At 41.8% G+C, this 24,044-nt stretch overlaps 1 protein-coding gene across 1 annotated transcript in view; it reads left to right on the forward strand.

Annotated features, from left to right (window-relative positions):
- The window catches only part of LOC126484973 (cytochrome P450 6k1-like), a 74,722-nt gene extending 58,784 nt beyond the window's left edge, over nucleotides 1-15,938 (forward strand). The window contains exon 7 of the mRNA XM_050108577.1: nucleotides 15,772-15,938. Within this exon, the coding sequence (XP_049964534.1) occupies nucleotides 15,772-15,938 (167 nt within the window). The remainder of the gene's footprint in view (nucleotides 1-15,771) is intronic.
- Nucleotides 15,939-24,044: the final 8,106 nt, after the last annotated feature.

The following is a 24,044-nucleotide window of genomic DNA, read 5'->3' on the forward strand; positions in this document are numbered from 1 at the left end:
TCAACGTAACTTCACCACTACGCGAACATTACTTTGTCACAGTCTTAAGCAGATGAAGCCACAGAGCAAAGATTAGATGGTAATCCTGCGGGAGCGCAACCGCCGGCCATCCGTTCTGCTCCCCCGTCTAACCGCTAGTCCCCAACAATGGCGAGCTATGCGCTCCTTCTCCCCCACTAAACCGCTTGTGACGTCCGCCACCATCTCTGCCCTTAAAACAGATACATTTTACTTCGGTAGCGTCTAGTCAGACCCGTCCACCTTCTCCATCCCCATGGGTAGCCCGCCTGTGGATGCTGCGTCGTATTTCTAACCTAGGCCTGCCCCTGGATTTTCTGTGTCCTTCTGCCTTCACGTTCTCGCAACTCACCGTGCTGGCCTACCGCGCCCGACTCGGCTCTTATCGTAACCCTTCGACACGCTATCTCCGCTCACTCCGTCCGTCCGTCTGCCAGCCTGCTGCATTCTAATCAGAGCTCGGTTAATTAAAAAGGCTTAAGACTATTGCTCATCTGAAGCGTGTTCATTGGTGCATAGCACATTACCACGTTTCAAGACGACATTGAAAAAGTCCCAAAAAAGGACAGTTCGTTTCCTATTATAGCGAAATGGGGGAATTCTCTACTCTAAATGCAAAAATCTTTTATTCTCGCCAATTGACATAGAGAGAAATGGTTCAAAATGGTTGAAATGGCTCTGAGCACTATGGGACTTAACATCTGAAGTCATCAGTCCCCTATAACTTGGAACTACTTAAACCTAACATCACACACTCCATTCCCGAGGCAGGATTAGAACCTGCGATCGTAGACTGAAGCGCCGAGAACCGCTCGGCCACAGCGGCCGGCAGAGAGAAATGATCATCGTAATAAAATAAGAGAAGTCAGAGCTCGTATGGAAAGATTTAAGTGTTCATTTTTACAGCTGCGCTGTTAGAGTGTGGAACAGAGGAGAAATAGTCTGAAGGCCGTTGGAAGAACCCTCTGCCAGGCGCTTAAGTGTGGTCTGCAGAGTAGTCATGTAGCTGTACATGTAGAATTGTCGGAAGGTTTATGGGGAAATGTAGCACATCTCTAAAGGAAATCACACACAACGTGCTACCACGACCAGTTGTAGAGTATTTTTTAGTGTTTGGAGGCCTTATCAAGTAACTAGAAATGTACGGGCGACTGAAATTAGAATCCCTGGAAGGAAGATGACTCGGAAGCCTATTAGACAAATTTAAGGGAGCTGTATTCAAAGAAACTTATTTGAGCATTATGTGACCCGTCAGTTAGGGCGATTCACAACAACAACTTATGTACACATGTTATTCCAAAAACGTTATCGTGGAAGTAGGGGTCAGGAGGTGCTGGTGAAAAAATACACATTGATAAGGTTATCTTTTATTTTAAAATGCTTTCTCAGTAATAAATTTTTAAGTGTGGCACTTCCTTAAAAAATATTTTCAAAACAATTTCAAATAGCTTGACAATTTTCATTATGAAAAGGAGATTACCAGGTATGACATTAACAACTTGCCAATAATGAGATTTTAACTTGACACAACACTATATATATATATATATATAAGACAACAGTGTAAAAAATCTTTTAAAAATAGCTCCGTGTAAAGGATATTGCAAGGTTTGACGTTAACAATAAGAGGATTTTAAACTTGTCATATCAATAAGGGAACAATTCCAAAAAAAGAACTTTAAGTAGCTAGCTTGTACTAACCAAAAATAGTTGTCTCTCGCAAGTTACATAACTTACATTTGTTACAAGGTAAATGTGAATAAGCCGGCACACAAGTCTTCACATTAAAGGCAGTTCCAAAAAAAAAAAAAAAAAAAAAAAAAAAAAAAAAAAAAAACCTTAGCTCGGTGAGGGAGTGACACGTGTAAAGGGGACCAAGTCACAATAGGCGTAATAGTTACTGGTGGTCTACAGGGCCACAGTTGATCAGCCCCAAAACTTCCATTACAAGCTGCCACCTCACCGAGTTACTCAAAACCAGAAGATGTAGCAAGGGCGGTGCCTGCACAGACTCTGGACCATAGAAACCCGCGGCACTGACCCTAAATCACCCAATCGAGGTGTGAATGAAAGCGGCCCGACGAAGAAGCAGTTACCACATTCCCGCGGATGGGATGACCCCAACAAAACCACTGGTGAAGAAACTCATGCCCTTCACTGGACCCTTGAAAATATATATATATACACAACTAACTCTGTTACATAAAAACAGTACTCAACTTCTCACACTCCACCCCAGCGCCAGGAACACGTCGCACTTCCAAATGCTCGTCAGAGCTAACCGCTGCCAGTGGTTTCAACGGCCGATAAGAAGACATACGGTCCCATGCGCTGATCTCCTGCACCACGGCTTGTAAGCTTCATAAGCCACGTACATGCGGGTAAGGCAGGCTTCGCCCCTGACAGCAAGAGCTCGGCCAAAGCAGCTGACGACCCCCAACAGCAGGGCCCCGCTCGCGCCACCACCTCTCTCGGTCACCGCCCAGCACGTACTCCTCGATCGTCACGCGACTGTAAACTCGCTGCACCTCCCACCAGAGGGCGGTAGCGATCCAAACAGCGCGCCAAACCGAAAGCGCCACCGCAAACACCAGACGCGAAGCGAAAGCACTCCGCCTGGCGCGCTTTTCGAAGAGCCGGACACAACTACGGCTCATTATGCTGCTACCATCATACACATCGCGTATGGAAATGTGGAAATTTCTGGTAAGTTCGTATGGGACCAAACTGCTGAGGCCACCGGTCACTAGGCTTACACACTACTTAATGTAACTTACACTAACTTTCGCTAAGCACAAGCCACACACGCATTCCCCAGGGAGGACTCGAACCTCCGACGGAGGGAGCCGCACGAACCGTGGCAAGGCGCCTTGTATATGGATCTTCAGAATAAGATAACAGAGTTTATGGTACGCACAGTAGTATATATGTAGTCAATATTCCATCGCTGAATACATCAAAAGAATAGAAATAAAACCGATAATGTTGGCTCGAATTACTCTGTGCCAAGCACTGTTCGGTGACTTTCGGAGCATTTACTCCACCTGGTCAAAAATATCACGACACTTATTAGCGAGCATTAATACGGAGAGTACCTACCCTTCGGGTTGAGCCCTATTGGGCACACTGACAATAAGGCGTCTGAATGTCTGTAGAGGAATGGCAGCCTATTTTTCCTCAAAAGCTGAATCTAGTGATCTTGGACACTGGGCGCTAGAGGGAAGTCATCTTTCCATATCATCCCAAACGTGTTCCATTTGATCCAGCTCGGGCCTCTAGGCAGGCCTGTCTGTGTCAGAATTGTTGCTTTCTGACAGCGTCATGTTCATACAGTCATCGACTCACTACTGTTCCTCTACTATACGTGGTACAAAATGCTGTATATTTGTTCATATCCATCTACATTTAGCTTTTCCTGAAGCGCAATTAACGCAAGAGGCCTTGCCGCAGTGGTATTACCGGTTCCCGTAGGATCACCGATGTTAAGCACTGCCAGTCTTGGCTAGCCCTTGGATGGAGCACCCTCTGGGTCTGCCGAGTGCCGTTGGAACGCGGGGTGCAATCAGCCCGTGTGAGACCAGTTGAGAAACCACTTGATTGAGAATTAGCGAAACCGGTCAGGAAAACTGACAACGGCCGAGAGAGCAGTGTGCTGACCACATGCCCCTCCAGTGACGCATTACGGGTGAGGATGACACGGCGGCCGGTCGGTAGCCTTCCGCCTTCATGGTATCTTCGGACGGTGTTTTGTTTGTTCAAACACAATTAGGGGACTACACTCCTACCACGAAAAACACACTCACAGTGTAACACCAAGTCCTCCATACTTCACTGATGGAACTACACATAAGGACATGAAACCCTCTCCAGGCATTCGCCAAACCAAACCCTTCCATCGGATTGCCACAGAGTATAGCGTGATCCATCTCTCCAAATCACTCGTTTCCAGTTATTGACCACCTCAAGCACCAGTTATCACTTACTAACAGAAATGTGCCATGTATGAGGGGTTGCTTGAGCATTGTACACATTCATTGTAACTCCCTACTCATAGCCACTGTGCTAGCTGGACTGCTGGTAGCACTTCGGAACTTACAAGTGATTCCTTCCTCTGATTTCATGCGATTTTTTTACTACCAACCGCGGCAATGTTCGATGGTTCTTGTCCGTCAGTATATGAGGTCTGCTTGGTATTGGTTTAGCTGCGTTTATTCCTTCGCATTTTCACTTCACACTCATACCACCAATTGTGGTAGTATGAGCAGCTTTAGGCGGGCTGAAATATCCCAGATGGGTTTTTTACTCAGATGACATCCAATGATTAGTCCACATTGGGAGTCACTGAACTCTCCTGACCGAACCATTCAACTTTTACTGCTTCTCTACTGACAACACAGCACTCCCCTCCTCCTTTTATACTTGTGGGTCCACCTCTCGTGACATCTTGTGGTCAGTTCGGCATTATATAGGAGTATCCGGATGCGTTTGATCAGACAGTGTAGAAAGATGTAGAACTGAATCAGAGACTGCGGCGTAGTCACGTGTACCAGACCTCTTTCGCCCTCATGACAGTGGCAACGTATCTCTGATATTTAGGGGAATCTCTTCTACGCTGAAAAACTTTTCAGACTTTAGCTTCTATGCCGCCATGTAATATAAATTTAATATATTTTTTTATTCAGTTTTGAAATGACAGCGTTCATTTTAATTGCGGTGCAGTCTCTTCCTGAAATCACAAAAATTACTCCAGGAAATAAAGGTTTAAACAAAAGTGAAAAAATGTTACAACGAGCGCAAGAGTCATGTAATTATGAACTAATATTCCGGTCAAACTTAAAAACGTTGCGATCCAGAAAATCGTGGATACATCGTATTTGATAATCCATGTGCTAGACCTACACTATTATTCCACAGCACATCAGTAATCAGTAAGTGTAATCAAAGTAAGAAGAAGTATTGTCTGAAAACAGGCATACGTTGAAGTAGAAACTATCGCCAACTAACATAAATTTCCGTTTTCAAGACGGGGAAGACTGTTAACACATTAAAGAAACACACAAGGAAATATTCCAATCCGACATGTCGAAAACCACCATGGAATTTAGAATACAATGAACAAAATCCCTGTCAACATTTTTGCTGCTAAGACACACAGCAAGTATTTTTTCAGATTTGACGCTTTTCGTTTTTGACGCACGACGAATAGCTTAAGACAGCCGTTTGTACAGATGTAGAAGATGTAGATGCCTAGAGCGCAATCGGCTGTGACAAGACAGCATAGCGCTGCATAGTGCTGATATCCGGAGTGACACAAGCGAATTTGAAACATCTGAATCATTAAAAAATGTCACGCATCAGTAATGTTTTCACAAAGAGGCAGTTCGTACCGACGGCTAACCTGTTGCGTGAGTAATTCCTACTGAGGTGACTAGCAGAGGAAAATAAATCAAGGCAGTATTTGCTATTACATTGTAGACAAAATCCATCAGTCGTGATTTCAATTTATTGAAATGAAATGTTTCTTAAACGTACATCATTTTGTAACAATTCCTGTATCAAAGTTCTTCTAATTTTTTAATAACGTATATTTTAGTAACAATGAAACAGTTCCTTGTTGATTCCACGTAGTCGTCACAAGATTTGACGAAAACTAACATTTTCCTTACATCAGGCACAACCAGCGAAACAATTATTAATGCTTTCAGAAACGTTTAATTTAGACAGAACTGCGACTGAGTAAGAAACAAAAATGGTCCTCACCGTTGCTCTGCTTATCGTGCTGCATACCGAGCATACTTCAAGCAGTTCGTAAAATGTGCTGATACAAACTGATAACGCACAAATGACTGAAATTTAAGAATACTGTTCTCCTGCTAATCCCCAAATGACACTAAGATATCGGAAATTATATAGTCCGACAATTTCCTTAAAAATATGTTCCACAGTTGAAAAAAAAACTGTTTTCCAGCCACACACTTGTCGTTCCGGGTGGAATCTCAATTATATCAACAATCTTTTCTTCATCCTTCTGAAAGACAGAGTTGATATTTCCAGGGCAAGAGTGTAACAAAAGCACTGAATTAATTTCTGCAGCTCATTAGAAACCATTTCGAATTAAATGTTAAAAATTATTCTTTTCTATTTTTCCAGGTTTTAATACGTCCGTTGCAAAATTTTTGCCACCAAAAAGGCCTTTCTTTATAGTTTTGGTCGTACTATGCGTTAACGTCCCTCAAGATGTAAAACTATGGAAACAGTAACCCACTCATACTTACGTCTGACAATGTTGCATATGAAAGAGTCAGAGCATTAGTCCACCACACAACAGACTGTCTGTTTTCGCCTCGAAATGATACAACGTGGTTTGCTCACAGTTCTTTCATGAAACCAGTCTGAATAGCTTTAGACACATCAGATGTGGAGATAACAGCAAGCTTTGTCTTCACAACAGCTACGAGTTGACTGCACTCCTCTACGCGTTTACTTGAAGTATACTTCGTTGTTGGCGACTTCCTATACTGTATGATTTCTTGAATCTGCTCAACCAGATCGAAGAAGATTTTTGCAGTGTTCATCTCAACTTCGATTCGAATACCCTGTCTCAAAGATCTCCATCGGTAATGGTCCATTGCCTCTCACGAGTAGGAGCAGCTCTACATAATTCATATCTCAAGAAAACTCCTCCAAAGAACTGTTGTTCACGTTATTTACTCAAGGTTAGGGGTTCAGTACGGTTATTAGTGAGGGTGTCGGGACTTCGTGTGACCACCCTATGCAATAAATTGTTTAGATAGTTTTGATTTCACAGTTTTGCGAGTTTCAATTTGACTCTTCTTTATTACATTGTGTAAGTCTTTCTTACATTTATACAGTTCACAGTTAGATTTCACGAAATAAAACCGGTTTCCAAGCTGCTTAACATTAAGTGTGAAATGCGATGAATATTAATTTAGTTTTAACTCCATATTTAACACTTATGCTACCGCAAAAGCAGCTGCAGGTTTGTGTGAACAGTAACTACAGACAAATATTTCAGAGAAACAATCAACAACAACAATTCGCTTCACGAATTACGATCGTGGGAGACGTGTTACTAGTTTACCGGTGTGCTGTCAGCCAAGCACATGCCGCTGTCGTGTTGCGCATGTGCTGACTACTACAGCTCCGGTAGGGTTGTAAACTTCTCCAGCCACCTGCCGAGCTATGAATTTGAAAATTTTCAACGTTTTTTAAAAAAAACTTATAGTTCGTCTTAGCAGCTAAAATTTTGAGAGGTTCTTCCTGCATAATACATTTCGAAAGGTCGGACTGGACCATTCCCTTATCAGTTTATTTGTAAATATTACGTGTTCCATGGTAGGAGGATTTCTGTTTCAACGTACAAGAGGGTGCATGATGGACGAAATTTGGTGTACCTGCCCACAACTTAAGCAACGAATTTTAAAAACAAACAGCATTCTGCTCTCCCTAAGCTTCTGTAACTGAAGAATTAAGAACAGCTTAAAAATAGTTTTAGTACTATGGTGTGCGTACTGTAAGACCTTCAGTACACACACCATCAGATTATTTGACTGTCGCTCTGACGAAGTAGGCGAGTGTCAACAATATGTCTCGTGGTCTTATCGTGGCGTGTTTATCTTCCGCCGTTAGGTCAGACGATAGAAATGCCACTTGCACGCTTAGAGTAGCAGATTGACGGTGACCAACTTTAAACAGAACTTCATTAATTTTCACACACATTTATTAAAATAATAACAAGCATAAAAATTATTTAACTTGGTTCTGGATGCTATCTACAATTGACAATCTGAAGTTCCTTTGGTATTGGTACGTTAATCTTATTCTCACATATATCTCTGATACTTGACAAAAGTATCTATACATTTATCTTCATGGCTATGTACAGGAATATGGTAGTCTTATTAAGCACAGACTGAAACTTGACTATAGACTGGTACAGACAAACGTAGAACTCTTACAGACTGGTACACAGTAATGCAGACTGGTACTGACTGGTGCAGACAAATGCAGACTGGTACAGACTAATGCAGACTGGCTAATCGGAGGTCTGTACACTCGTAATACCTCGCGCGTTCATGTATCACTGCGCGAGTGTGATCCGCGAGGAGCAAAGGTTCTGCGTTAGCAGCAATCTCATTGGCTGCGTTACATACTAATACGTCGATTGGCGGAAGCAGAATTTGGTCCGTCTCTATGGCAGCGCCATCTCGTAGTGCGGAGACGGACAAGCGCTGCGCCTGCGCTGTTGTGCTTAGCGGGGCGCGCTCTAGGGGGAAAGTTGTGTACGCGCTGACTACGCGGAACTATGTACACAACAAGTACACTGACGGAAAAAAATCGCAACACCTAGAAGGCGTGGTGCGACATACGCGAAAGTTGGTAGGCGTGTTTCTACACCTGAAAGATGTAGCACCACTATGAGAATGCGAATCAGTTTCGCCATAAATACGCGCATAACGGTCGTGAAAGTTACTTACCTTTGAGTTTGGATGTGACAGTTTATGTTCGTCAAGAATGCCATTAACGTGACAAAGAAGCCATTATCAACAAAATACTAAGTTTGAACAAGATCGTGTAATAGGGATACGAGAAGCTGGATGCCCTTTCTGTGATACTGCAGAAAGACTTGGCAGGAATGTAGCCACAGTACATGATTGCTGGCAGCGGTGGTCACGGGAATGTTTAGTCGCAAGAAGACGGGGCTCCTGAAGGCCATGTGGCACTATTGGGAGGGAAGATCATCGTGTTCGGTGTACGGCTCTGGCGCATCGTACTGCATCTGCAGCAGCAATTTGAGCACACAGTGACACAACGAACTATTACAAATATATTGTTTCAAGAACAGCTCCGCAACAAATGTCCTGTAGCGGGTTTCCCACTGATCCCAAACCACCTTCATTTGTGACTTCAGTGGTGTCAAGCGAGAGCTCAGCAGAGGGCAGAGTGGAAGTCTGTTGTGTTTTCTGATAAAATCCGGTTTTGTCTCGGTGCCAATGGGGGCCATGTGTTGTTTAGAAGGAGACCAACTGAGGAACTGCAACCAACCTGTCTGCGTGCTAGAGACTTTGGACCTACTCCTGGAGTTATGGTCAGGGTGCGATTTTGTATGACAGCAGGAGCACCTTAACTTCAAATCTGTTCGTCAGTCGGATGATTCGACCTGTTGCCTTGCCATTCATGAACAGCATTCAAGAGGGTGGTTCCCAGCAGAATAATGCTCGTCCACATACTGTTGTTGTAATCCTACAAGCTGTACAGCATGTCTACATGTTGTCTTGGCCTGCTCGATCACCAGATCTGTCTTCAGTGGAGTGATTATGATACATCGCCGAATGACAACTCCAGCGTCATCCACAATCAGCATTAACCATCCCTGCACTGACCGACCAAGTCCAACAAGCATGGAAATCCATATCACAAACTGATATCCGGCACCTCTACAACACAACGCATGCTTGCATTCAACATTCCGGCGGTTACACCGGTTATTAATGTACCAGCATTTCACATTTTCAATGGCTTATCTCGCGTTTACATTAACATGTAATTTTCCGTGGTTAATCACTTAAATATGTTAATTTAGACAAACGTATTCCCGAAATTTCATAGCTTTTTTTCATCAATGTACGTTATACAGAACTTAAATATGTAGAACACATATTTACAAACGGGCACATAACGCTATCTCGTGTGTCTGAACAACAAATATAACAAAATGATCACATACCTCACGAGAGACTGTTGAAAGATTTTGGATTTAACTCAAAGCTCTGGTGCACCACCCGCTGCTCAAAAACTGTGCACCACCAAATTTCTTCCCTTTCTCATCAAATACTGTCGTCGAAAATTCTTACACCACAAGGGTTCTGACTAGCTACAACCTTGGCGAGGTCCTTGACTTCTGGAAGCATGTGATGTCGGAGTAAACTTGAGAAATCAAAGCCGCTATTTATCCTTCGATTATCTACCCACCAGAGCTCATGAAGCTGAATAAAATCCATTCCAGTCCCGGCATCAAAGAAACATTACTCTCAGCACCTGGGCGCTATGTCCATCGCTAAGATACATCACCCCGAGAGCCAGTGACAGAAACTTATTCGATGGGGTCTACCTGAATGCTGTTTACGGTCACTCAATTTTTCTAGGCAAGAGTTACTCTTTAAACCAAGATTTCTTCAGGTAATTCGCCTCAGATCAGCACCTAAATATAAACACTAATTGTGCAAACTCCAGCTTTCATTTTCGTTACTTTTACCACAGCATAGAATTCCCTCGTACACATTTTCTTTGCAGTTCTGCTCATTTTTACAACGCCTGTGATCATAATTTTCTCATTTCCTGAAAAAGAGATGGTGACAAATTTTCCGTCTGATGGCAATGCAGCAGCGCATATGCAACCCAGCCCGACTCCGATTCGGTATATAAGCGCAGACATGTAAGCAAGGGGCCTTCGAACGGAAACTTGGTGATAGTTCCTTATACAGTAATTTTCAACAAGCTCCCACAAGATATGAACGCTGTTACTGACAAAATGCAAGTTTCCAAACCACAGTTGAAGGCGTTTACTTTGACCAAGTCCTTCTTTTCAGTCTACGAATACTTTCGGTCTCCTTAATTGTGTAATAATAATAGTTATGTACCAAAAAGTGATCGTCTGAAATCCAGCTCGGTCTGGTCATCCACAAGACCCAGAACGCAGTACATATAGGAGCCCAGGTAGATGCCGTCTTCCTTGACTTCTGGAAGGCATTTGATACAGTTCTGCACTGCCGCCTAATGACCAAAACAGAGTATGGTATCACTTCAACTAGGTGACTGGATAGAAGAGTTTCCTACGAAGAGAACTCAGCATGTCATTTTCGATGGAGAGAAGTTTTCAGAGACAAAAGTAAATTTACATGTGCTCCAAGGAAGCGTTATAGCAGCATTATTTTTCACAGTATACAGGGTGGTCCATTGATTGATCGAAACGGCGATGTGACCATCGGCGGCCGGCCGGAGTGGCCGAGCGGTTCTAGGCGCTACAGTCTGGAACCGCCCTGCTGCTACGGTCGCAGGTTCGAATCCTGCCTCGGACATGGATGTGTGTAATGTCCTTAGGTTAGTTAGGTTTAAGTAGTTCTAAGTCTAGGGGACTGATGACCACAGATGTTAAGTCCCACGGTGCTTAGAGCCATTTGAACCATTTTTCGAAAAAGTATTTGACTCGCTTTCAATAAAAACTCTACTAAGAGCCCTTGATAGACAAGACGTTGACTCAAACTACACTGGTGTCCAAAATTAAAACAACGCACTACTATTTCCTGTGTCTAATTCACAACATAACCATTAAAACTGTCAACATATGTCGTTACGATCGTGTTCTGGACGGAATATGGCACTCCGATCAACGGGCAACGATGCCACCAATGACGTCAGGACACCTACCAAAAGGGGTGGTGTAAGCAGGGTAGTGCCACATCCACAATTGCTGTGTACACAGTCACAGACGGTACAGTATGGCAGAGAGAAGACGCCTACAGACTCTCTGCTGAGGAGGGCAATAGGAAGAACGGAAGCAGGAGAGTGGCAAACTTATGTGGCCCAATTGTTTTTTGTGAATCGTTCTGTTGTTTCTCTGATGAGGCGACAGTTTATAGAGACCGAAACTGTACCTCGGAGACCAGGACAGGGCCGACCACGTGTGACATCAGAAAGAGTGGAGCGTAATTTGGCTGTAAGGGCACTACGGTACCCCCTTACTACTGCACTGCAACTGGCATCTGACCTCGCAGCGTCTCCTGGACATGTTGTATTGAGGTAAACACTGTACAGAAGGCTCCAACAGGGTGGCCTTTATTGTTGGAGACAGCTGTCTTACCTCTGCAGCGCCTGTCTAGAGTGGAGCCGTCAACATGCAACCTGGAAGGTCGGAAGGTGGGCCAATGTCCTTTTCACTGATGAGTCCCGATTTGGTCTGGAGAGTGATTCTAGAAGCATTCGCATCTCTAGGGCACATGGAACACGATTTCGGGACCCAAACATTGTGGAAAGAGACCGATATCGAGGAGTATCCCTAATGGTGTGGGCAGAGATTTTGTTGACCACTCCAACACCTCTCCAAATTTTACGGGTGAATTGGCAAGGTTTAACTGATGCAGCTACCGTGAGGAGATCTTGGGATTTCATGACCAGGTGTTCCAAGATGCTGTGCGTTCAGACTTCGTACTGATGGAGGTAATGCTCGACCTCATAAAACGGAAGATATTGCACGCATAGTGTGGCCTGCTCGCTCTCCCGATTTGAATCCCACAGGGCATGCCTGGGATGCACTAGGGATACGGTTTGCATCACATCAGCATCCACCAACCACTCTCCAACACTTGTGAGCAGCTATGCGGGAAGAATGGGCATTATTGCCTCAACATAGGATCGATGACATCATTCACAACATGTCCCGTCGTTGTCAAGCCTTTACTGGTGCCACAGGTGGTCACACGCCATACTGAGCAAATTAACCAGTTGTCAGAATGAGTAAGTTGAAAAACAAAAAAGAAGAACATTTTTGTCTACAGTTACGTATGTTGCAGTTGATTACGTTCTGTATTCTTTACGTTGTTTTTATTTTACTATCACCTGTCTTGCGGAAAAAAAACGCAACCTTGCAAAATTTCCGTTTGTTGCTTTAATTTTGGACATTAGGTATGTCATCTTGTTGAAGGGTATATGCATTAAGGCAACAATTTCTATTAGACTTCAGTAGAATGATGGGAAGTTCAAAACTAAGGGAGTAGCTAACAGGGAGATGCAATATCACCAAAATTATCAGCAGCGCTAGAGTAAATCTGCTCTTCTCGGTTTACAAGCCAGTCGTTTCGAAATGACGCCGCTTGTAAGCCGAGAAGGGTTTAGTCGGTCAAGTCGCCACGAAATATTCCTAGGATACAGCGCTAGAGTAAGTTTTCTTATCCTTAAACTGGAAAATAAGGTGTTTGGATAAATGGAACGTAACTGACCCACCGTAATTTTTCTAATGAAATTGCGATGTTTGTTTCTAGTGCATTAATTATTGAAAAACTCAATCAATTAAATTTAAAAGTGTTCGTAAAATCAGTTATAATAAAAGATAAATAACGCGTAGCCGGCATATCGGAAAGAAGATGGTGCAACTTAACAATGCAGCTTTTGTGTTAGTGTATCTATCGATGTTGAGGAAGATGGCTGGATGCACAGCCAAGAAAGAGCTGAAGTGTAAAAACTGATCCGAGGGAGGAGCTTCCTGTAAACTAAATAAAATTTTCAAAATTAAACTTCCAGTTTATCTTGGGAAACCATTAGAAAATCGAGTGATTCTCAGCTAGCAACGGAGCGATTCCTGTTTCAGAATACTTGGAGACAGTAAAATGAAGAAAACGGTCAGCGATAGGTAGTAACAGTGCTAGTAATACGGCTGCCGGCTGCCAGCTGGCTTTAGATGGCTTCCAGGACATGTGAGAAGACAGGGATCGCGACCTGATGTAAGGTGGGCAGACTGCATTGATACAAATGTGTAGAGGCCTGTGTGTGAAGACTGTAAGGCTTGAAGTAGTCCAGGGCAAACCAGTATGCCACACTGTGTGTCAGTTTGATGCTGCTGCTAATTATGATGATGGTTAGTGAATTGTAAATTAGTAATATGAAAAGTAAGAATATAATGTTTATTACGTATGATAATTTGTACTTAAGGTACAGGTACCGATATTATGAGAATTATGGAACACTGAAATAAATCGAAAAGTCTGCTGTCAGTTTTATGTTAACTGTAACTTATTAAAATTTATAGAATATAAGGAAAACATGAATTTATATTGTTTACTTTCTCTAGCCACCATGATCTGCTATACAGGGAGTTTCAGGAGGAACTCTAAACATTTTAGAAGCTGGTAGCCTAGACTAATTCGAATACAATATTCCATGTGACATGTGTCTAGCTGAATTGCTTACTGAGATACAACTGGCTACAGAGATAAGTTTTCATTTCGTGGGTCGGTATTCAAGTTGCAGCGGTTTTCTTTTAAGATTTTAATTTTAATTTTTAAGCTGAGGTGAAGTTGTGCTTGAGCTTACACAACTGAATTTTTGAATTGTTTTGTGAGTATGATTTGTTGTCCAATTAATGCTGCACGTATTTACAAATGTGATGTATGCTGATGTTGTATTTATGCATTGGGTCTGGCCGTGAGTCGTGATCGGACAGGCGACCGCTTGCGATGAGCGAGAAATCCGGGTTTGAGTGTCGATCTGATACAAATTTTCATTGTCTTCATTCTGTTATAAAGCTGATGGTTGTCTATATTCGCAACTGCCAATACATTTCATTAATTATTCAGCTGGTAGAACGCAATCCTTCAACAAGCCAACGCAGAATTTCTATACACAGCGGTGTTCCACATACAAACATATGGCGGACACTGCGTATGCACGGCCTCTGTCCTTATCATTTGTAGCAGATTCCACCTCTCGGTGAAAGAGATGAAGGTAGACGATTGGAATTTTGTTGTTGGCTAATTCAAGATCTCCGAGTACTGCCATTTATATTGTTTGCTGCTGAAGCCATTTTTACTCGTGATGCTATCAACATCGGTGATGCGACTAAAGCTCACATGCCGTCGCCCAGACATATTTTCAACAACGCTTCTCGGTAAGTGTTTGTTGTATCATGAGAGACAATCAGCTAACTGGGCCTCTTGCGTAACCGTAGATCGATAGAAATGATCAAGTTCCTTGACCAACAATATTCCAGCACTTTATGCCTATGAGAATAGTTGGAATGCTAAGTCTGAGGATACAAACACATTAGACGAACTAATTGTACGGATCATGAGTAGTGCTCCCTTTGTAAATAAACGCCAAGACGAACTCAGAAAAACAACACGTGGTGTTGTCGAGAGGATTAGAAAGTGCACTGAAGTTGCAGATGGGTTAAAAATATCAGTTGTGAACTACATCACTTGCCTCTAATGACCTAGTGCCTTCTGTGCGTATTTGTGTGAGTTGTGTTCTAACAGTTGTATCTCTGCTACGAGTAAAAGCTGGACGCATGTTTCTTTCGACTTTGTCTGTAGAACCACTTTGTAATATATTTATTGTTCTCTGCAAAACATCCTGTATTCGTCAAACTTTTATTCCATAGGCTGCAGTTTCCAATGATGACCAAGGCCTACATTTTCTTCCTTATTCAGTTAACTTAGGTAACTGCAGTCATATAACGTCTTCTAGACTGCCAGTATTTCGGTAGCTGAACACTGCATCGTTTTCACAGCACATACGCATAAACAGCGATCTCTCGTTGGATTCTTACCTTGAAAACGACCCCTAGAAATACCACCTGTTTGTCGAGAACGTTAGACTGCTGCATTCCTATACGACAGATAGGAAAAGCACAAGCTTCGCCTTCCCCATTCTTTGAGAAATTACGAAGCCTTTTAAAATGAAGTAAATGTATACGTTGAATTTTTTTTATTATTATTGATGTCATTGACTTGGTTATTTTCATTTCATCAGTTTTACTTTCAAATGTTTGATATATGTCCAATTGTCTTTCTAAACATTTGTAAATACCCAGTGACACGTATCATGAACACAGAGGTGCAACGGAACAAAAAACTCTCTCGTTATCTTTTTTTCAATTTTCAATAACATAGAGATTTATCAATCACTCTGTTGCCTTGCCTAATGCACAGGCTCCTTACGTTTCTTGTCTTTCTATTTCAGGTATGAGACTCGGTCTGTTGCAAGTCAAGGTGGGACTCGCTTACCTGTTGTCGAGGCACAATGTGCGGACCACGGACAAAACGGTGACGAACCTCGAGTACAACCCTAGGTCCATTATACTTATGCCTAAAGGTGGCATCCAACTACGGCTTGAAAAGAGATTCTAGAAGATGTTCGCATTGTATGGATCCAAGATATGATAGCAAACTAACGCTGCGGACTGTTTCAACGCTTATCAAGTTGCTCTTTTAGCTCTACATTGTTGTACCATGTTAAGATTAAATTACATTTTCGCAAAATACACTATTTTACCATGAGACACTCTGAAATATAAGTCGGCTCTTTGTTTTCAAAATAATGCGCATCCATACAAAATCCTACCTTCGCACATGATGATAAAGTGTCTATCATACATACCTAGGTGCGACGCAGCCAACTGCTCTTAAGAGTATGTCTGTACTTCCATTAATCACTCTGAATGGAATACGTGATTGTAAATTAACCCTCCGTTACTCGCGCGAAAATTCGTGACATTGTCACTCGCGCGGATAACTGGTGTCATCCACAAAGCAAGTGGTCTATTTGTACACTTTGAACTGTTTTTATGACTGGTTTTATGACTTTTTATTAAATCTAAATACAATACATTTAATATTTGTACATAGTATAATATATTCTAACGTTTGAAAGAGTGACCATTCGAAGAACAATATCTTCAGCTGAATTACTGACATTACGTGGTCCCTCTTGTTGCTTACAGACGTACGGTTCTAAATTCAAAGTGTAACCTGTTTTTACATCAACCAGAGCAAACACTTTTAACCCATACTTTGCTAGTTTGCTAGGAATATATTGCCTGAACTGGAAGTTTCCTCTAAATGCCAAAGGCTGTTTGTCAACAGCAAGATACTCACTAGGTGAAAAATATTTTTGGCAATTGTTCGTGAATAGTTCATGTACCTCTCTGATAGCTTTTTCTGTTTTTAATTGCTTCGTTCATCCTTCAAATGACGAAAAAGTTAGGCGAACGTGGCTTGTGTATTCTCGAACAAGAAAATGCTGTGTATTTTTTTTGTTGCAAGTTGTTCAATACGAGTGCTGGCTTTCTCATAAGAAGTGGTCTAAGAGACTGGCAAAGTTTATCAAAAATTCTATCTTGCCATGAAATGTCCCGCAACCGTATTACTGAAATGCGCTCGTGGAAAGAGTTCTTGCACAGAATTAAAAACTCAAAAACAATGGGTCAGGCAGCTCAAGATCAAATTAACTAGGAAGAAAAGAGGCAAAGATCGGTTTCGTTAAGGCTATTTTCCATAGAATGTTTTCCTGTCGAAAATAATATTTCATTAAGAGGCAACCAATAAATATTGGGAAATCCTGGTTCTGGAAACTTCTTACGGCTAGTAAAATTAAGGGCCTTGTTCGACCCCGTAATAAATGAACATATTAATCGTGCGGCTAAGCCTGGAAGATACGTAACTTACTTAAGTGAGGACATACAAAATGAATTCATTACCATAATTTCTGATTAGATTATATCTGTCACGTAAAAGGCCATACTAAGTAACAGATTAAATACTCATAGCACTGCAAAGATTATCTTGTTAGTGTCAGTAGTGTACAGAAACAGTTGAACTTGCTACCACAGTACGAAGTTCGCGAGCCGTGAGGATACCCAAGCATACTACCCCCAACTTGCGGCTACACCCTGTTTTAATGACAGTCCACCGTAGATCCCTCGAACAAACAGCCGTGCGCAGTACTTGAAGAATGCACAGGTCGCATTCGTCTACAGGAAGAGTAGCGGAAGTGATTCATGAAATTGTCGTCCAATATGCTTGACATCCATTTCTTGTAGAATCTCTTAACATACTCTGAGCTCACACGTAATACATCTGAAACAGAATGTCCACCATGCCAACCACCATGGATTCCGAAAACATCAATCAAGTGAAACTCAAACCGTACTTTTGTCACATGACATCCGAAAGCCATGGATGAAGGTAGTCAGGTAGATGCACTATTTCTCGACTTCCCGAGAGCTTTTGATTCAGTACTACATCTATCCTTACCATTAAAAGTAAGATTATATGGGATATCAAGCAAAATTTTAGTTTAGAGTGAGGATTTTTTCGTAGTGAGGATTCAGCATGTTATCTTGGATGGAAACATGCACCAACCAAAATACATGCTAAGACTTGTCATTTTGCAAAGACAAAATCATCGCCAGACATATGATGACAGTCTCGCCTATATGTCAATAGTTCTTATCAACCTTTGATGGACTTTGACAACACTTATAATCATTCTAGACATAATTAAACTTCCGTTTTCATTGGAATGGTGCTATGTGGTCTTATTGTTCCTTTTTAAATGGCTTTAGTTTTATGCGCCATCATTGAAAATAGCCTCTATGCTTGTATTCATAAAGTGCTTGTATGCATAAAGTGGAGCATCATTATGTGACTTAATTAATAAGAGTGACTGATATTATTGCCATGAAATCTGGGTTGTGGCTTCAGAGCAGTGTCGTACCTCTGCGAAGAAGTGGATTTGTAATTTTTCTAATGACGAAAATTATAAGTTTTAATAGATTATTATAAGAAAACAAACACGTGAGACCACTTCAGTGAAAATGATAGCCAGAAAAACGATTTTTTACACACAGCAACAAATGTACATCATTTTGTTATTTGACAGTACCGTTAACAACTTCAACAGTGTTGTGCATAATTATAAGCTCGCAGTTCGATTTGAAATGAGACATTGATCAAATGTAAGAACTGTTTTACTACAGTAATGAGGGAAAATAATATTGTGCCACTGCATGTTCCCTGTGATTTGTAACAGTTGTGTATGCGTGCGGGAAAGTAAACGGTATTCTGCTAAACGAACGTGCAAGGGCTAGTAAGCTACCTGTCAATAAGGTTTTTTCCTACATGACCTGTTATGATAGCTGTTCCTGTAAGCTGACTGGTATGTGCAATACCATATCACTAACATTCGACGCGTGTAGCTCCAGATAACACGATTTTTTAAAATGTGACACACATAACGTTAGTATCGTGTAAGTAATTTAAACAACAATTGTAATAAGCATTTGTAATGTGCTCCACTAATATTTCTTACCTCTTTACTGTAGTTTTGGCATTATATTGCAGACATCTGATAAAGGCCTAAGGCTTAAACTGGCCAGTAATGTGATGCATATGCATGGTACATTAAAAGGATGAAACTGACGACCTACAGTGGTTAAAATGGTTCCATCAGATGATACATTGAGTGTGTGGTCTTGTCGTATATGAGAAATTATTTTGGGCATCTGTTGAATGTCTGTGCCGGAATCATCTATTAGTAGCAGGGTGTCATCTACATAACAAGAAAAATATTCAACTTTCTCTGCAAGTGTGTCTGTGTTTCTAAAAATTTTTGTTCCACTCTATTTCGAAATATGACATCTATGGTGCCAGCTGTGATACATCGATGGCTACTCTATCCTTTTGTGTGTATTTTGCATTACAGATTTCAAAGCAATTCTGGTTTAATACTGGTTTGAGTACTACTTTATTTATACAGTCATTGCGATTTATTATCAGTAAACTTGTTTCTTTTCTGCTTTAATTCCGATGCATGGTTTGTGATGAGCTTTGGTTTTTGCTCTAGTGTGTAGAGTGATCTAATTTTTCACCTTTTTTTGTATCGACGGTTGTGTGTTAATTTTTTTCTATACTGTGTGATGCTCGTACTGTTTTTCATTTTTTATCTGGGTCTTAATTTTGCTGCGTCAGTTGCGACCTTGGTTGCAGTAAGACGAATGGTCAATCATTTCATGTTTGGTTTAGGTTTTCAATTATATTTTAAGCCCTTATCAAGTAAGCTTTCTCGTCAATCGTGAGGTTGATATATGTTAGATTTGATGTTCTTGCATGGAATTGGAAAGGTTATGCACACGCCTGTTCCGATTTAGTTATAGGGTACTGTATGAGCAGTACATGTTGCATTTTATTTTTATGTGTTAGATGTGCATGTTCATTGGTATAACACACATATCTATTTATAAATCTGGACAACTGGTGAAAAATTTGTTGACTGGTGCTGTCCTGAGACACAAGTAAGCCGCATACGTATTTTCATTCAAAAGATTTTCCTGTGCCAATTTATCCTTGATTTCCTGACCCACTCGTTATTTAGTGCCAAATATTTGACTGTTACCACACAGAATTCCATAGATGAATAAGCCACCTACTGAAACACACAAAATCGTTGACTTACGTATCAATTGAAGCTATCAAAAAAGCAAATATTAAATAGGTGTTATCGAATATTGTTCAGCAAAAAATTCCACTGCTTAAACATAGAATATTTAGCGAATAACAATATCGTCTGCGCTACACCTACGATACACAACAAGAGAAAGTATTATACATCGACAGCACTGACGATATGTTATGGAAATAGGTACTACGACAGATATATAAAAAACTGTTACCAGTCGCAAGTAAACATGCACTAGATACATGCGCTAACAACACTGTTTGCAGATAGATTGTTAATGGTCATGGACAAAAATAAGTTTATAGCACCAGAAAATAACATCTTAATGGAAAGACTTTGAATGTAGCTGAGTTTTTGGTTTACTATGCATGTAATATTAATTACGTTGTTCTGGGCGATATATCGGTACTTTTCTTTTACTAGATGTTTCACTGACTTCATAAGTACCCTGAATATGTGGAAACTCTTATGTGCAAGTTTTAGTTACCGTGTGCAGTGCAGAACTCGAATCCCTGACAGGTACTGGCTGCCTTACGAAGATGAAGGTGTCATTGTGCATGAACTTTAAAAGCAAGGGATAACGCTGTCAGCCGTACACACATGAGAGGTGACATTGTCAGAGGCAGTTGTGGGAACACGTGTAATATACAACGTGCATAAGCTGCACGTTTTGTTATACTACGATAGAAACTGAAGTTGGTTAATGCTTATGACTGCACGAAGATAAACAAGACACGGCCCCTACTTCAACTGTAGAACTTCGTTCCAGCAATTTAAGATTACAGATTAGTCAGCAATCTCTTCATCCTGCGCTTCTGTTAAGTCTATTTGTGCTCTCTGATCTCGTTGTAGCTTCATAACACTTGAATGGCTAAATCCGGATTCCGAAGTAACGACGGAACACAGCATTAAGTTCTTCTTCTTAGGCTGGCGACAGTCGAGCTAGAACACCGACCGAGCCTCTCATTACATAAGAGGCATTTAAATGACACTGGGGGGAAAAATGAGTAAAGTGTTTGTTATTTCAAATGTAATCGCCATTATTACTAATACAGGTTGACAATTACAGAACTATATGAAATAAAAATCGTCATAACCTCTGAACGGTTTGCGTTAGAACATTCAAACTGCATGGTTGGCCGCGGCGCATGATGGGAATTAGTATGCGCTGTGTAGTTTGGCTCAGAGACAAAGCAAACTTTCATTTGCATTGGTACGTCAATAAGCAAAATTGGTGCATTTGGGGGACTGAGAGTCCGCTTTTCGCGACCGAGAAATTTCTTCTCCCTCAACGGGTGACTGTGTGGTGTGCAATGTCCAGTGACGGGATAATCGGTGCGATATTCCTTGATGGCACGGTGACTACCGAAAGCAACTTGAATGTTTTGGAAGATGATTGTCCAAAGTGACCCTGATTTCGACAGGATGTGTTTCATGCAAGGCAGAGCTCGACCCCATCGAAGCAGGAGAGTTTTTGATGTCCTGGAGGAGCACTTTGGGGACCGCATTCTGGCTCTAGGGTACCCAGGGGCCACTGGCAAGAGCCTCGACTGGCCGCCATATTCTCCGTATCTGAACACATGCGACTCCTTTTTGCATGGATATATTAAAGGCAAGGCTACAGCAATGAACCCAATACAATTGATGAGCTGAAAACAGCCATTCGGGAGGTCATTGACAGCATCGATGTTCCGACACTTCGGCGGGGCATGCTGAATTACGCTATTCGTCTGCGCCACATCATCGTCAATGACGGCAGGTATATCGAACATGTCGTAACCTAAATCCAAATATCTGTAGTGACGTTTACGTGTTGAATAAAGTATGTACACGTGGTAGTTTGTAACTAATATACGTTTCTTTTTCATGTAGTTCAGTAATTGTCACCCTGTACGTTTACCCCGTTGTGAGACATGCCAGTTAATGCCTTCAAGAAGAATGTTTGCAGCTGCCTACGGAAACGTGATCGTACGCAGTCATGCACCTCTTCGCCCGAAGCACATCGGCGGCCATGAATGTCTTTCTTCAGGGCTCTAAAAATACGAAAATCGCATGGATACAGGCTGTAGGGAGGATGTGTAATGACTTCCCATAGAAACTTTGAAGCTTACTCGAAACGATCATGGCAACATGTGGGCCTGCCCACATCCTCCATACAGTCCCGTTCTCTCCTTATGCGATTACCATATTTCTGGAGCCCTGAAGAAAGACATTCGCGATCGTCGATTTGCTTCGGACGAAGACGTGCACGCCTGGGCACATTAATGGTTTCATAGGCAACTGCAAACATTTTTCCACTAATTTACTGACTGGCTTGTTTCACAGTGGGATAAGTATATTAATAGATAAGGCCAATACTTTTCAAATAATAAACATTTTACTTACTATTTTCCAAGTGTCTCGTTTTCATTTGACTGCCCCTTCTATAATCAAAAATTTCTTTACAACGTGGATAGTATCTTCGGAATCATCTCACACTTTCACACCCCTCAAAGTGATCTCAAAGAAGTAAATCTTGAGTTACAGATTTCAAATTAATTTGTGACGTTTCCAGAGCTACCACATCTCGAAGTCAGTTAATCGAGCACACTTTTGAATAGCTTACACCTTCATTTAAATGTACCGGTTAACAATAACACCGACACACGTTCGTAGTTCGCGTTGTCAGTGGTAGTTGAGTCGTGTGCCGGGAGCGCTGTGCTATCGTTGGGAGCATAGCGCAGCACGTATGTGTGCGTATTTCAAATGGTTCAGATGACTCTAAGCACTATGGGACTTAACATCTGAGGTCATCAGGCCCGTAGACTTGAACCTAACTAACCTAAGGACATCACACACATCCATACTCGAGGCAGGATTCGAATCAGCGACCGTAGCAGCAGCGCGGTTCCAGACTGAAGCGCCTAGAACCGCTAGGCCACAGAGTTTGGCTGTGCGTGTTTAATCGCACCATTATTTCAGTTAATAAACGTGTATTGTTACCGTACATCTGGCTGTTATGATTAACTTATTAGTAAAATATTGCCCCAGTAACATTAATCAATCGCTTTTGCGTAACGTGGTACGTGGAATTACACCTCACAGTACTCGTTCCTTCCAGTGGACACAGGGTCAGTGGATTTCGTTATAAAAACTGCGGACGTTTCGGTTTATCGAAATTTTAGTAACACAGAAATTCTCCACGGGGCCAAAGCCGAGTCAGTTCGGACAGAGATCGAGAACTTCAGTTACGTTCTTCATTTTCGTCTCTATTTTTACTGTACCGGCTATCAGACCTTTTTCATTCTTTCAGTTTCTTAATTCTAAAAGCATACCGGGCATAAAACAGTTACACCGTCACTATAGTCGATAATGGCCTCAGTTCACAGAGGAAGAGACTTCATAAGCTTCTCCGTAAGTGCCATACCAACCTGAAGTTACTCATTGTTCATTAGACGCAAGAGATTACCGAATTGCAGGACGGTGATTGATACTTTCCGCAACATTCCAAACAATCTACGACATTTTATATGGACTTATAACTTCTTGATTTATGGAAATAGTCGAAGATCGATAGGGTGCCAGTGCGTTCGTCAAACTCTGGAACGTAAATGTGATGCACTGTGAATCGCCTGTTATCATCTCGAAGACACGCGTATAGATGGCTTGTTAATCAACAATAAAGGGCAACAATTGCCAACCGAGGATGGTGAAACATATTGGTTTGTGTTCGCGGTAACCTGAATGATGGGGCATCTACATAATCTACATCAATATTCCGCAAGACACCTGACGGTGTGGGGCGGAGGGTACTTATGGTACCTTCAACTGTAAACCCACCACCTCCTTCGTTCCACTCGTGAATGCCATGTGGGAAGAATGATGTTCCGTGAGCCTCTGTACTAACTGTGATTTCCCGAATCTTCTCCTAGTGGTCATTTCGCGAGATGTACGTGGCAGGCAGCAATATGTTACCCCACTCTTCCCGGAAAGTACTCTCTCGAAACTCCAATAGTAAA

The sequence above is a fragment of the Schistocerca serialis genome, chromosome 6 (assembly GCF_023864345.2).
Source record: "Schistocerca serialis cubense isolate TAMUIC-IGC-003099 chromosome 6, iqSchSeri2.2, whole genome shotgun sequence".
NCBI classification, from domain to species: Eukaryota; Metazoa; Arthropoda; class Insecta; order Orthoptera; family Acrididae; genus Schistocerca; species Schistocerca serialis.